Genomic DNA, 14,935 nt, shown 5'->3' with positions numbered 1-14,935 from the left:
TTTTTTTTTTTTTTTTTTTTCAGACACAAATACTGACACCTTTAAGAATACTTGAAATACATTTCAGGAAAAAGAAATTCCCTACACCTGATTAAGTAAAGCCAGAACAGAAAACAGAAAAAAACCCTCAGCCTAAACTAAATCCAACCAAAATTGAAGTGTAGGTCCCTGGTTAAAGCATCTCAGAAAAGGAGCCTGTTCCAGACTTGCAGGAGGCAGGTCTGGGACAAACTTGCCCTGCTGTGCAATTGCAAGGACAGCTTTCCATTTCCATCCAGCTCTGCGGCTGCTGAGGCTAAATCACACCTTGGAGCTGACTCTGCATCCCTGTGAGTCTGAAATTACTCTGAGGATCACTGTCATCAGGCTGCTGGAAGCCTACAGGATCAGACCATTCCTGGAAAAGCTGCAGTACCTCTCTTTTCTTCAGGTTAGGGGAAAAGACTGGCACCAGAATGGCACCCCTCAAGCAATAGTTATCAAGGTAGTATTTGGAAAGGAATACATTCTCTTCATGTATTGCATAAGTAAGCAGAAGATTTTGTTCTAAAATACAACTTTCCACCTTTTTCTAATAAATTTCTGATGTTCCTGACCTACTGTTGGTTGTGCTTTGTTTAATAAATGCACATATAAGAAACTGCACTGTTCAAGTGTGGACTGTGGAAAAGTGAAACTCGCCTTCAGCTCCTTAAAATCAGCAGGTTTTGAGGTTACACTTCGCTGCAGCTCTCACACAGTAGAAACTAACTTCCTGTACTTCTGCCTAATGAAAACAATTGTCCCCTGGTATTGAAAAAACCCTGTCAATACAAGTTGCCACTGCTCCTGTTGCCAGTTTGAGCAGCTGCAGCCTACAGTGAATGACACACAGCTGATTTGCTAAGAAGGGTGTGATCTCTAAAATCTCTGCATGGGCAAAAACCACTGCTGCAAACAAGAGGACTTTGGCTGAATTTTGACCTGTCTCCAGTGCTTCGTTCTGTCTCACAAGTGCTTGTCCATGTGACTAACAGTACATCAGGCTAGCACCTGTGCAGTTCTGTAAAGTGGAAATTAATTTCCTTGGGCCTCAATTGTTTTCAGCTTCCCCGAAGGCGAAGGCGGCAGTGGTGTAAACCAGGAACAAAGGGAGGGACTCACCAGAACTGGCACCAGGATCAAGTGTTAGTTTTCCCCTCAGTAAGCCAGGCTGTGAATCTGCAGCACTCATGTACCAAGAGTTCTGGTGCACGTGGGCACCCCCTGCACAATGGGGTCACTTCCAGTACATCTAATGATTACTACAGGCTTATCTGTCTGAATGGGCTTGTGAGATAGATGAGGTAAACTGCTTTAAGCCCCATTGTGTTCGGAATTAAAGCAGCCTTAATTCAATTCAGGTTACTTCCCTTTCAAAAAGAATGACTCCAAATCAGATTAAGGTTGCTTTAATACTGCAACAGAATGTCCATGCTGGGCTTTAAAGCAGTTTAACAAATCTACTTTAAATGCACACCTTCCATTAATTCGGATTAGCTTTCCTCCTGAAGTCCCCGGCGGAGATAAGGCTTAGGACACCCCACGCAGGGAATCTGCATGGGTTTGCTAGGATGCTGTGAACTCACTGCCTGGCTAACTGCACCCCAACTTCCTCATCAAGGTGACTAAATCCAGTTCATGGCCCGTGCTGGAGCTGCCACGCAGAGGTTTTGAGCTCTTGGCAGTCTTGCAGCAAGCCGAGTTCTGTGAAGGAACAGGGTACGGAGTCCTTAATTTTCACTTTCACCCTTGCCCCTCTGCCTCTCCCTAGTGCTCTAGAGCTAAGCATGGTAGAACCAGATGGGAAATTCTGGCAGGGATACCAGTCTATGGGATTCCTGCCCGCTGACTCTCTGCTCCATTCCCACCTCTGCACTGTAGTGCACTGCTGCTTTGCCCTTGCCAGGTAAATTCCCTCACCCCTTTCCCTGAGTGGATGAAGGAAAAGCTGCACAGGACCGGCTAAGAAGTACAGAAAGGTACAGAGCAGTGGGTGGTGGTGGGGGCATGGGGAATGACTCCTTCTGCTGGAGAAGCTTTCTTCCCCTCACCAAACTAAAGATTGCCATATCCACTGGGTTCCCTGTCCATCATAATATGGGCATCACTTCCAGGAGGTCCTTACTTAAGGAATTCTCTTGACTCTTCCAGAGAAGTACTACACTGGCCATCAGCTCATTTCCAGTCCTTTTCCAGTTACATAAAAAACCCCTTAGAGTCCACATGTGGCAAAAAGTAACATAAGGGTAAGAAAAGAAAAGAAAAGAAAAGAAAAGAAAAGAAAAGAAAAGAAAAGAAAAGAAAAGAAAAGAAAAGAAAAGAAAAGAAAAGAAAAGAAAAGAAAAGAAAAGAAAAGAAAAGAAAAGAAAAGAAAAGAAAAGAAAAGAAAAGAAAAGAAAAGAAAAGAAAAGAAAAGAAAAGAGAAAGAAAGAAAGAAAGAAAGAAAGAAAGAAAGAAAGAAAGAAAGAAAGAAAGAAAGAAAGAAAGAAAGAAAGAAAGAAAGAAAGAAAGAAAGAGGGATGCTTGCTGATAAGAACAGGCAGTTTGTTAAGTGCACCTTCAGGCCCACAAAGACACTTCAGCACTCCTGTGTAAAGGGAGTAAGAACCTTGTTTTTGTTGGGGTTTTTTTTGTGTCAAACTTGTCGAAAACACATGCCTATGCTACATGAGTTTAATTCCTGTACTCCATGTGGGTTGAGATCCTTTGCAGTGAGCTATAAATGGACAAAGCAATATTTAGGCTCCCCAAACCACAAGTTCTTATGATCCGGCTCGGTCTCTTGACAAAGAATCGCTGCATTGGCAGCACTTTGTGCATAAGCAGAATGATCATCACTCTGCACATTAAATTAAAGTGTGCACACCCAGCTGGGACAGAAGGTACCCAAATGATACCTTATCTCCCAAACGCATCCTTCTGATCATCAGTCCCATTGATTATTGCTGTTTAGTTTGGTCAGATGGTGGTTTTATAAGCTGAATGCAGCATTAAAGTCCATTTTGATATCAGAAGTCATATCCTATGATTCAAGAGTTTGGGAAGATTGGGACCACTGGAATTTAACAGGGAGAGAGGTGTACAAAGGGCACGGGCATGAGCAGGGGACAGGAAAGAAGCTTTACAACATCTACCTAGAGAATGTAATGCCCTGTTTTATCTGATGCTTTGCACTTCTTGCAGGAATTGGAGCTCCTTCAGTTCTTGATCTTTCTCATCACTACGATTCACAGAAGTCACACAGTGAGAAATAAAGTCAAGTCTTTCTGGAAACCTGGCAGGTTAAGCTTGTGCGTAACTGCAGAGTTAGGGTTGGTTTTTAACTCTAAGTGCTTTGATTTTTTTTTTATATATGCATGTGCCTGCATACGCATGTGACACACACAGGAGCAGACATACATATATATATATATATTTATACACATATATACATATATCAGAAAGACAGGGGAGGAAAGGATCTGTACATCACGGAAGGAAATGTGTTCAACAGTTGGCCACATGCTAAGTGCAGAATGAAGATCCTCAACTTTGACCATTTGAAAAATTGAGATTAGTGCCTATATGTCTGTTCAGATTTTCCAGGGCCTAGCAGTCAAGGCTTGCATGTTGCAGAAGATATCTTCTCCTAGCATTGCTTCCCTCACCAGGAAATGATGGAAGTACAGTAAGATTAGAGATCAGGAAGAAGAACGTGGCTCAAAGGCTGTGATAGGATCTAAGATCTGAAAGAGGATGGAGCAGACAGGGATGGGAGGGCCCAGGAAAGCCTTTCCCATCTACCTGCTGGGGAACCTAAGGGAAAGAAGAGCAAAGTCCTCCAGTCTGGTGGCCTGACTGGGAGATGCCCAGGCTCCCATTCCTCCTGCACCCTGCCCTGCAGGGACAAGCTGACAAAGAGCCACCTCAGGGAAAGGAAGGGCAGATACAGTGATGGCAGTGATGCCTCTATGAACAAACCAGGGAAACCTGAAGCCTCACATGTACACAACTAGGAGTTATTTGGCAGAAGCCAATGCAGAGCCCTGCAGCATCAGACTGGCTAGGGAAGGAAAGTATTCCACGGGCACTGGTGATCTCTGCCTGCCTCTTCTGTATCCCTCTCACTCACACTTGATCTTTCTATCCCTAAACCTTTCCATGCTGTGCCAGTAGACAGCACAGGACACTCCTGCAACACAGGACTGACTTATTGTCCTTTCCCTCGATGTCTCTGATCCACTCAGTTCCTGGAGGCACTTTCAGCAGTTTTGGGGGCTGTAAGATAAAGGCACTGCACAACTCTCTCAATCAATCTGCTGGGTCTATTCAGTAAATTTTGGGGGGGGATACAAAAAAGTCACAACTGATGACTGCAAAAGAAACCAGCTGCTGCAATTCGGATGCATATAATAGATAAGTTTCATTTACATTCTGAGAATGCACCAAAAAACATGCATCTGCACCTTTCATCTATAGAGGATACTAGGTTTTTAGCTGTTGCTATATATAACTTGATTTGTTAGTTTTCCATATAACTTTCCCTTTAAGGGATGGGATATGTTCCTTTCCGACAACGCCTGGACAAAACCAACACATTTCCCTGAGCAATGCAGGAAAACAATCAGATTTCTCTAATCAGTTCATTCAGGCCCTCAGTCTATCAAGCACTTTTTTTTTTTTTTGTTTTTATTGTTATCATCATTGTTGTTATTATCATCATCATTTTTATTATTATTATCATTGAATTCATGCACTAATTAATTCAAGTTACACTTTAATCAAATAGGCCATAATGCTGAATATTTGAACATGCTTTGATCTCCAGAAGTTATTGTTCCCATTTGACTAACATATGCACTTAAATACAGTACTTTAAATTACTAGTCAATGATTGAATAAATTAAGGAGTGCACTTCTGGTGAATGCAAATCAAAAAGAAAAAGAAAAGAAACAAAAAAAGAGAGGAGAAAGGACCTATTTTTAGAAGATTCAGTTCAAACGAAAGCTTATCCGCTATTGACTGAGGTAATGTTTCAAGCATGCGATCATAAAATAAATAGTATCAAATTCAAACATGCTTATATTAAACTCCATTGTGCTACCTTGCAACAGAAGGGCTTAAAGTTTTGTATCCAGTTCCGAACAGGGAGGGGGGAAAAAGTGTGTTTCTATCATCTGCATGTGAGAGGACTTAGCAGCATTGCAGATGTTTTGTCTTCAGTTTTGTTTGCTATTCTCCTTTTAGGATATTTCTTCTATGGACAGAGAGATCAGGCTTAAGTAGGTTTTTTAAGGTTGTAAGGATGGAATCTTTCACAGAGGGGGTGGAAGGAAAATGTGCACTCCTTCATAAACACCATGACAAATGCTTGCCGCAGGTTTTGGCTGATCTTTTTTTACTATTATTATCTGATGTACTTTCTTGCAACTGTGTAGTTTTGCAGAATATTTTTACTGGAATCCATGCATATGCTTAATAGCTCTAAAAACTGTCTTGCTTAGTTTAAATAACTTTATCCAAAAAAAAAAAAAAGAAAAGTAAAAGAAAAAAAAAAAAGAGGAGATAGTGGAGGAAAAGTTTAGGTCTAGCATCATAATGGCTTAAAACTAAACTAGTTCAAATGGCTATCATTTGCCAGGTGGAAAAAGGTTTTTTGAAAATAAACAAAATTTTATCTTTCATGGATCCTGGAAGCTTCTTTATCACAGAGCAAAGATTTGCAATGCAACAATGCATTTACGAGGTAAATAAAGCATTCAAAGACTATCAGTAAAGCATCTACAAAGTGTGACTGTGTCACTAAAGTCTTCAAGCTGCGAGTGGGGATTTTGTTTTAGGGTTTTTTGTTTCTTTGCTTACACATCAGTCAGCAGCTTGCTTTTATTAACGCAGTTTTGGTTGGCTACAGTGCAGTTGCCAGTTCTGAGATTAGCCTCTCTAAAATTGTCTATGCTATTATTCATATCCTCTTCGATTTCCATGTACTCAGATTTGCTGATTGTGGAGGAGCTGCGGCGACTGAGATCACTGTCAGATGCTAAATTAGGGGAGCTAACGTGAAGTAACTGAGCCTGTTCTTCCCCTTCGGTTTCTCGGTGGTAGAAGTAGTTGAAGTTGGACACAATGACAGGTACAGGCAGGGCAATTGTCAGCACACCAGCGATGGCACACAAGGAGCCTACGATTTTGCCTCCAATTGTCACAGGGTACATGTCACCATAGCCCACAGTGGTCATGGATACCACCGCCCACCAGAAAGCATCAGGGATACTTGTGAAATGAGACTCAGGTTCTTCAGCCTCAGCAAAATATACCGCACTAGAGAACAAAATCACCCCAATGAAGAGGAAGAAGATTAGTAAACCTAGCTCTCTCATACTTGCTTTGAGGGTCTGTCCCAAAATCTGGAGGCCCTTAGAGTGCCGGGAGAGTTTGAAGATTCGAAAGACTCTTACCAATCTGATGACTCTCAGGATGGCCAAGGAGGTGGCCTGCTCTCCTTTCTGAGTCCCCTCCCGCTCGGCCATCTCAGTGCCCAGGGTGATGAAGTAAGGGATGATGGCCACAATGTCAATGAAGTTCATTATGTTCTTGAAGAAATCAGTCTTGCTAGGGCAAGCAAAGAATCGTACCACCAGCTCAAAGGAGAACCAGATGATGCACAGGGTCTCCACAACAAAGAAGGGATCTGTAAAGATATTGGATTTGTAGACCTGGGTGGTGTTGTCAGTGCGGTGCACTGTGTACTCCTTGTCCTCCTTCAGCTCAGGTAATGTCTCTAGGCAGAAGATCACGATGGAGATGAGGATCACCATGACAGAGACTATGGCAATAACCCTTGCCGGCCCAGAGCTCTCTGGGTACTCAAAGAGGAGCCACACTTGGCGCTGGTACTCCCCCTCCGGCAAGGGTCTCTCCTCATCTTTAATGAATCCTTCATCTTCTCGGAACTTCTCCATGGCCTCCTCACCCAGCTCATAAAATTTTATCTCCTCAGAGAACATGTCCAGGGGGACATTGACGGGCCGGCGGAGCCGCCCCCCGGACTGGTAGTAGTAGAGGATGGCGTCAAAGCTGGGCCGGTTGCGGTCAAAGAAGTACTCATTGCGCAAGGGGTCAAAGTAGCGCATGCGCTTCTTGGGGTTGCCCAGCAGCGTGTTGGGGAACTGGGCTAAAGTCTTCAACTGTGTCTCGAAGCGCAGTCCTGCAATGTTTATCACCACACGCTCACAGCACTCGTGGTCATCGTGGGCAGCAGGCTGGTAGCTATCCTGGGGGTGGCCAGGTAGCGCAGAAGTCTCATCCATGTTCTCTCCAGCCATCACAGTCATGGTGGCACAGAGGAAAGGGGACCAAGGGGCAGGGGAGAAGTGAGGGAAAGGGAGGAGGAGGAGGATGGAGAAGCACAGAGAGACCCAGGGCGGTTCAAGGGTGGGGGGGAGGGGCTTAAGGAGGTTGAGGTGGGGAGCTTGAAGAAGGGGTGGAAGTGGAGCCTAAAGGATGGAAATATCCAAAAGGGGAAAAGAGAGGCGGGATAAAGGGAGAGGCATCAGGGATGATGGGAGGGTGAAGAAAGAGGGAAGAAGTACCTTTAGGGGGGGCAGAGGGCAGGTAAGGCGAGGGGTCCTGTCCCCCACACCGGGAGGCTGAAGGTCTATGGAGTGCACCCCCAGGCTGGGGTTCCCCTCCCCAGCCGTCTCCTTTAGCCTTTAACTCGATCCGTCCACTTTTCTCGTCGGCTCGACCATCGCCGCAGCTGCTGCCACGAAGCTACCACACACACACACACACACACACACACACACACACACACACACACACATACACATAAAATAAATAAATAAATATAGAAATAGATATATAAATCTCGGGCTGGCTGGGAGGCGAGTCCTTGCAATGCCAACTCAGCAAATTTCCATCACTTGCCTCTTCCTTCCCCCCTCCCACCACCACCACCGCTGCCCTGGTCCTCTCATCTTTTGTGCTGGGGAGGGAGGGATGGACATACTCTGCTTTGAAGGCATAAAGCTCACTTGCAGGATGGAGGCTGCCGGGGAAGAGAGAAACAGAATAAACCAGCCCCCAAGCCCCTCCACATACACACACACACTCAAGCGCAATGGATTGGCTTTCACATCAGCAGGAACATCCCGTTCTGCCCACTACAGCAGTACATGCGGAGTTCTACGCGTTCCTACACCTCCCTGGACATGCACCAAGGCCTCCGAGGCAGGAAGGTGCCCCGAACTCATCGGGAGGGCTTCCCGGGAAACTTCAGCGGGGTAAGCTCCTGCAAGGAGTCTCCCGAGCACCGCGCTCCCCGCTGTGGAGACTTAGCTGAGCACTGACAACTTCATCACACCGACTGGGGGGGAGATTAGGAGGGGGAGAGCAAAGCATCTCCTCTTCTGCTTTGCAGCAGCTAAAGGTAACTGAGAGAGAGACAAGGGGAGGGAGGTCAACATCCCAGACCCAAACCGTCCAAAATCGAGTGTAACATCGTCACGGAGAAGGAGATTTTCCTTACCTGCTCCGGGTGAGACGCGCCGTTTAGGAGTAGGAGCCAGTGCCGGAATGCGGCAAGTCGCCTTGCAGCAGCATCCAAAAAAAAAACCAAAACAAAACAAAAACCGCAGTGGCAAACTTAACCCTCCTCCTCCTCCTCTTGCGCCCCTCTTTATAACGCAGCGATCGCTTTACACAGCTGCCTGCGAGACACTGAAATATTCATACACTGTCTTAGGCTGCACCAAGGGCGAGTGGGTTTAATTAGTTTCTGCTGAGAACCGCAGTGGGGGGTGAGGGTGTGGGTGGAAAAGAGTGCAAAGTACCTTTTCCAAAAGGCTTGAGTTAGTCAATAAATCAAGGAGTCCTAGATAGCTGCTGGCTCTCCAGCTCTCTTTCCTTAGGACAGCTGGAAAAGGAGCCGGGCGCTGGGCAGCGGCGGAGGAGGAGATGTCAGAGCGAGAGCGCCGCAGCCCTGCAGCCGCATCCCCGGAGTCGGTCTTGGCTCGTCCCGGCAGCAGCAGCGGCGGAGGCAGGAGGAGGCAGGAGCTGGACGCGTGCGGCAGGAGCGAGAGTGCAGCTGAATGCATAAGAGCGAGGAGCAAACTCGAGCCATTTCTTGGCGCTGCAGTATCAGCAGAAACCTGAGAGCTGTTTGGTGCAGCTCGGGGATCGGGAGGGCGGGGGAGCCGGGGGCCGGGGCCGGCGGAGGAGGGAGGGATGCGCGCTGCCCCCAGGCCGGCCGCCCCCGCACGCTGCGCGCCGTGCCCCCGACGCAATGCGGGCGGACCCGGGATGGGGCTGCGGGAGCCAGCGGGATCCCGGGCAGCCGGCAGGCAGGCACAGGCAGCCCGGACAGGTGCACCGAGCAGCCGCTTCCCGACGCGCCGAGGGACGGCGGGACAGCGCTTGGTCCCCCCGCAGCACCTGCGGCCGAGCGGGGCCGTACATCCCGCACGGACGCCGGCTGCGGTCCCGGAGGGCGGCGGCTGCGCCAGCAGTGCCCGGAGCCCCTGGCCCCGACCCCCAGCTCGCCTCGGTAGCAGACGGAGCTGCGCAACCGGAGCCTCCTGGACACATTGGTGGAGACCAAATCCCGAGCGGAGTGGGTGGAATTGGGAGGGTTAATCGTCAGACAGTGCCTTTTAATGCTGCTTTATCCCACCGAATTCGTTTAATTGATGAATAACATAACTTCGAGATGGAAAAGACCGATTATGTCATCAGCTGGCCTTTCCTGCCAGCACAGGATTGCTCCCCACAGTAAATGATCACTTACATTATATAAAAGCCTGCTGCTCACCTTGTCAGGGCGGGAGCAGTGATCAAATACAACCCGTGCCTGTGTAATTTTAAGCACTCCGGAGCTAAGTAACACCAAGTCCATGTTTAACAGACTGGTCTCATTAGCTTTCCCCTGCATAATACATTATCTTCACTTAAGATCACCACCTTGGCAGTCCAAAAATACTTAACTGCCTGACCTCCCTGGTGGTTTCTGTCTCTTCTTCCCTTCTCCTTATTCATGTCCAGGTGTGTTGATGATGTTGTGGTTTATTTTTAATTTTTTTTACTGTAACAAAAACTATTCTAAAGTCCTCTACCCCTGGCAGTGCTGCAATCACAGCTAGTTAGCATGCGGCATTTACCAGCCCTGTGGAAACTGTGTCTTTGTGCAAAGACACAAACAGATTTCCTATCTAGCCTGGTACAAGGGTTGGTTTTGCTGTTGTTTGGTTTGTTTTGGCTTTTTTCCAGTATCACATATACTGAAAGTTTTGTTAAAAACTTCTGGTGAAGAGCAAGAGAAACATCTGTTTCTGCCACTCCCAGGTAAAACAATGAAAACACTAAATAAAAAGAGAGCATCTTCTTCCAGTGAAAAATAAAGCACAATTCTGTCTGAAGTTCAGCAGCTCAGCATCAGCCCCAGCCCTGGACCCTGCAGCCCTGGACCCTGTAAAAACTAACCCCCCTCCCCCCCCCAAAAAAAAGAAAGGCTAGACTAACCAGGCAGTTTTTCAACCCCTTGGGAAACTTAGTGACAGCCTTCGAGTCAACATCCTCTTATGGCAGTGAATTCCATGCCTGGGTGACACAGCAGGCTGCAGAGAACTCCAGGAGCTCTGCATTCGATGTGCTTGGAGCTGCTGAGCAGAAGGAGCTCTATGAGTGAGCGCCCCCCCATCTCTGGTGCAGTGCTTTGTCCCCCTGTCCCAGCCCAAAGGATGCTCAGGAGCGGGCTGAAAATGAAGATCTAACAAGCAGAGGCCTGAGCTCTTGGTGCTGCTCTGCCCCTGACTTCTGTAGGATTGCAGACAAGGCTGTACATTCTGCTTTTGCAACTGGAAAACAGGACTTAAAAGCGCTTCCTTTGCCTGTCACAGCTCCTTAGGCTGCTGGTTTCTGAGATCTGCCTTAGCACATCAGAACCCAAATCCTCGTTGGGAGCTATGTGCACACACCAGGCACAGAAATAAAAAAAGAGGAGTGATGACAACCTTAGTTTTTCCATTACAGCTAAAGGACAAACTGGGATATTGCTCTCCCCCCTCCTCATTTTGAATAGCTTTGAACTGTGGAATTTCTCTTTGCAATCTAACTAACATTACTGACAAGCAGTCACGCTGGAAGGGAGGGATCTTTCTAAGTGGGCTATTAGCCACAGGGTCAATAAAATCTTGTTAAAGTACACAGACTAATGAGGAGTGTAACTAGGGCTTGCAAGAAGGTTGTATGTTACACATTATAGTGCTAAGAATCTTCAATTAAATGTTGAGGAATGGAAGAAGAATCCAGCTTGCTGCCAGATTCAAAGTCAGGCTGCTGCTATTTCCTACCTTTTACATTACAGAAAATGGCCAGCAGCAGCTGAACTGGTCATCCCCCCAAAGAGCCACACTTAGAAGTTCTCTTCAGAAACAAAATTTTTTCGAAGGGAAACTAAAAATTGCAAAAAACATTGCAGCTTTTTGTGGTGGGAAGTCTGATGGTATTGTTGTGATGAGAAAGACCAGCATTTTTCTTTTTTTTTTTGTTTTGTTTTTAATTTTAGAAAGAAAGAATTGAGTTGTTGATTAAAAGTCCTTGTGTGTGTGAGGATTACAAAAAAAATTGTATTTAATGAATGTGAATCTGAAATGGGATTAAAAAATGAGCATTGGCTTTACACAATGAAACAGGCTTTAAACATTGTCACCAGGGAATCTGGGAAATCCTGACTGAAATCAATGGATGCAGAAGCACAGTGGATTTCTGAGCATGGCCTCATTCCTGTGAGTGTCTTGAGTGACCCCCAAAATTTCTTCACCTGAAAGAGACATTTTGTGTGTTAAAAACCATTGTGAAATCAAATGGCAAAGGATGTCCTGGTAGCTTGAACACTGGATCCTAAAGCCACCAATGAGTTGTGCAGTTGTCACCACACACCTCATTTAAAGGCCTTGGGAGGCAGAGGATAAAGTGTTCTGGCCCCAATTTACTGTGCAGAGGGTCTGTCAATCATTCTGGTTTATGACATGGAAAGAGTCAACATATGGAACCAAAGGTGACCTTGTGGTGTTGACAGTTGGGTTTTCTTCCTTGAGGGCAACAAAGAATCCTTCAAAAGCTTTTAATCTTTTAACACTGATTTATGAGCCTTGCGTATTATTTTGCATTTTTTGTGACCAAGATAATCACATCTCATGCTTCAAAGAATATTGATAGCTGATGGGAGATGACAATTACTCTGGTTCCCTCTTGTTATATAATTTCAATTTTTGTCCTGTTCCCTTTTAAAGCCTTATATATGGGCCCTATTTGATCAAAAAAGCCAAGGAGTGGAACCAGTCCTGTTGCTACACAGAGGGAAGATGAGAACTTGGGAGTTATTCCTGTGAAGAAGGAATAAGAAACTGCCCTTACTCATATGATAGTTGTGCTGTTAGGACCAGCCTGGAGAGAAAGGATGCCCCTGTCTTGCTTCTATATCCCACATCATTGGGTTGGGAAGATGCAAATTTGGCAATAGGAGAATGGCTGGGCAGGGAAGAACAGAAAATTCTGTTCTGTATTAGGTTGGGGATGAGCTTTCTTCTGTCCTCCTCAAAAGCAGTTATATAATCAGAAATGGAAACAAAGTGCCAATCCACCCCTGAGCATATTCAGGTTTTTAACTGGAGCCAATTTTGGCTTCCCATAATTGGATGACTTAGTACAAGGTTTTATAAAAGCACCACAGCAAGAATATATTTATCAAGAGTGCTGCTGGCCACCAAGTGCAGAGAGCAGAGAGTGGCCTTTCCCTGTATCATGAGGGGTGAGTACCACACGAAGCACCACTGTCAGAGAAGAGAACACCTGAGGAGGACAGAGCACCATCAGAGCAAGCACGTTCCTGTAAAATCCCAGAACCAGTCCTTGCAGTGGGTCCTTGCAATACACAATCAAGAAGTCAGTTTTGGGAAGTCTGAGTTTGCTCCTGTGTGAGTTCATTTACAGGATGATTCCACCCAATAAAAAAAGATTCTGACACATATTTAAACAAAGCCCCACCTCATAAGCCATCTAGCTGCCCAGGAGCAAATCAGAAAGTGGTGGTGTTTTTGAGACAAGATTTGTTAGGAAGCCGAAGTTGATGCTGAGTGGTGATGAGTGATAGAATCCCATAATCATAGAAAGGTTTGGGTTGGAAGGGACCTTGAAGATCATCTCGTTCCAGTGCCCCTGTCTCTGGCAGGGACACCTTCCACTAGCCCAGCTTGCTCTGAGCCCCATCCAGCCTGGCCTTGGACACTTCCAGGGATGGTCCAGCCACAGCTTCTCTGGGCATCCTCTGCCAAGGCCTCAACATCCTCACAGGAAAGAATTTCTTCCCAATATGCCATCTAAACCTGCTCTCTGTCAGTGTGAAGCCATTCCCCCTTGTCCTGTCACTGCAGGCCCTTGTCAAGAGTCTCTCTCCATCTTTTTTGGAGGCTCCCTTTAGGCACTAGAACACTGCAATGAGATCACCCCAAAGCTTTCTCTTCTCCAGGTTGAACAAACACATCAAAATGTACTTTAGGAACTCAAGGCATAACAGGATACTCCCAGTGCTCAAATAATTTACCAGTCTTGCCATAGCCATAATCACAGCTACCCTACAAAATCAGAGCTGGGTTTAGCCCTAACTGGGCTGCAAGGTGACCTGCAACAGAACTCCAGGAACACTCATTGACAGCAACATTAGACTGCAGCAATGGGACTTAGAGTTTATAGCAAGGATGTTTTAAGGCCAGTGGACAGTTGCAATCTCTTGATGAGCTGCCATGAAATATGGCACATTATCATGTGGTCTTGTGATAAAGGACACTGAGAATCCCTTCACATCCATCACTGACCAAGCCATGTGGAGGGAGAAGTCCTCATGGGCTTCATTTAGCCTTCCCAAAAAGTGTTGCCTTATTTTTTAAGCAGGCTGGTGCCTGCCTCAAAAGCTGACTGCAGACCTGAAATTCAGGCTACCAAAACATGGCAGTCTGTTGGCATTCTCAGTGTTACTGAGAGAAAAATCCTGAAAAGGAAAGATGTAAAGGAGAGAGGTGAAGAGACCTACAGAGAAAGGAGCAGACTATACATCAGTGGCAGTGAAAAAGAGAAACAAGAGGTAGCTCCATAAAACGAGAATCTACACTGATGACAAAGCAATGTCTACAGGACTGAAGTCACCAGTCTTCAGCAGTAATTGAAGTCAGGCTCAATTAAGTGTATCAAATTCAAAAGTGTTCAGTGTTTCTTAGGAGTCAGGGCAGCATCTTACAATGGATTTATGATTGTCTTTATTATACCTGACAGAATGTGAATGCTGGAATCATGATCACATGTGCTGCAGCAGAAACTAAGACATGCAGAAGAGGGATTCTCAAGCACCAAGGCAGTGGCTGAGGGCAGTTTCCACTGGAACTGAACATGTTGAAGAAGAAGGAGCCCCAGCCATGATTCCAGACCCTCAGAACAGTATATTAGACTGAATGCAGATAAGCTGAAGCTTTCAGAGAACAGTGACATCTATGAACTCTTCAGTGTTTCCAATTATACCTCAAAAACCTTAGAGCCACAAAGGAAATGTCCAGAGCAAAAGCGGTGAAGGATTTCTAGTGGTTCATAGGGAAGATAAACTATATTCTTCTTTTTATCCTCCTGCCTCTCAGGACACAAGAATTACTGAAGAAGTTACCACACAGAGACAAGATTTGGCAGCAGTCAGGGCCCCATGTGATAGGGTAAAGGCAATCCAGTGCAGGGCACCAGTCCCAAATTGCTATAAACCCCTGGAACAGACAGAGCCACAGAAAGCTTGGACCTTGCTGCAAAGTCAGCACCTGGAGCATTTCATGGTGGAGCCCTGACAGATAAACAAGGTGCTGCTGCTCTTGCACAGGGGGTGGGACAATCCTAGTGTGT

The 14,935-nt window shown here is 46.0% G+C and overlaps 1 protein-coding gene across 1 annotated transcript; it reads right to left on the bottom strand.

Annotated features, from left to right (window-relative positions):
- Nucleotides 1-2,544: 2,544 nt before the first annotated feature.
- On the bottom strand, nucleotides 2,545-7,390 carry KCNA1 (potassium voltage-gated channel subfamily A member 1). The gene has a single exon (XM_059846170.1). The coding sequence runs from the start codon at nucleotides 7,333-7,335 to the stop codon at nucleotides 5,860-5,862; it is 1,476 nt and encodes a 491-aa protein (XP_059702153.1). The 5' UTR covers nucleotides 7,336-7,390; the 3' UTR covers nucleotides 2,545-5,859.
- Nucleotides 7,391-14,935: the final 7,545 nt, after the last annotated feature.

The sequence above is a fragment of the Haemorhous mexicanus genome, chromosome 5, assembly GCF_027477595.1.
Source record: "Haemorhous mexicanus isolate bHaeMex1 chromosome 5, bHaeMex1.pri, whole genome shotgun sequence".
Taxonomy (NCBI): domain Eukaryota; kingdom Metazoa; phylum Chordata; class Aves; order Passeriformes; family Fringillidae; genus Haemorhous; species Haemorhous mexicanus.
The sequence above is the reverse complement of the archived record's forward strand: the minus strand, read 5'-3'. Positions and strand labels throughout refer to the sequence as shown.

Excerpts from the sequence above, each read along its gene's own strand:
- KCNA1 (XM_059846170.1), bottom strand. The coding sequence starts at position 7,335 with ATGACTGTGATGGCTGGAGAGAACATGGATGAGACTTCTGCGCTACCT.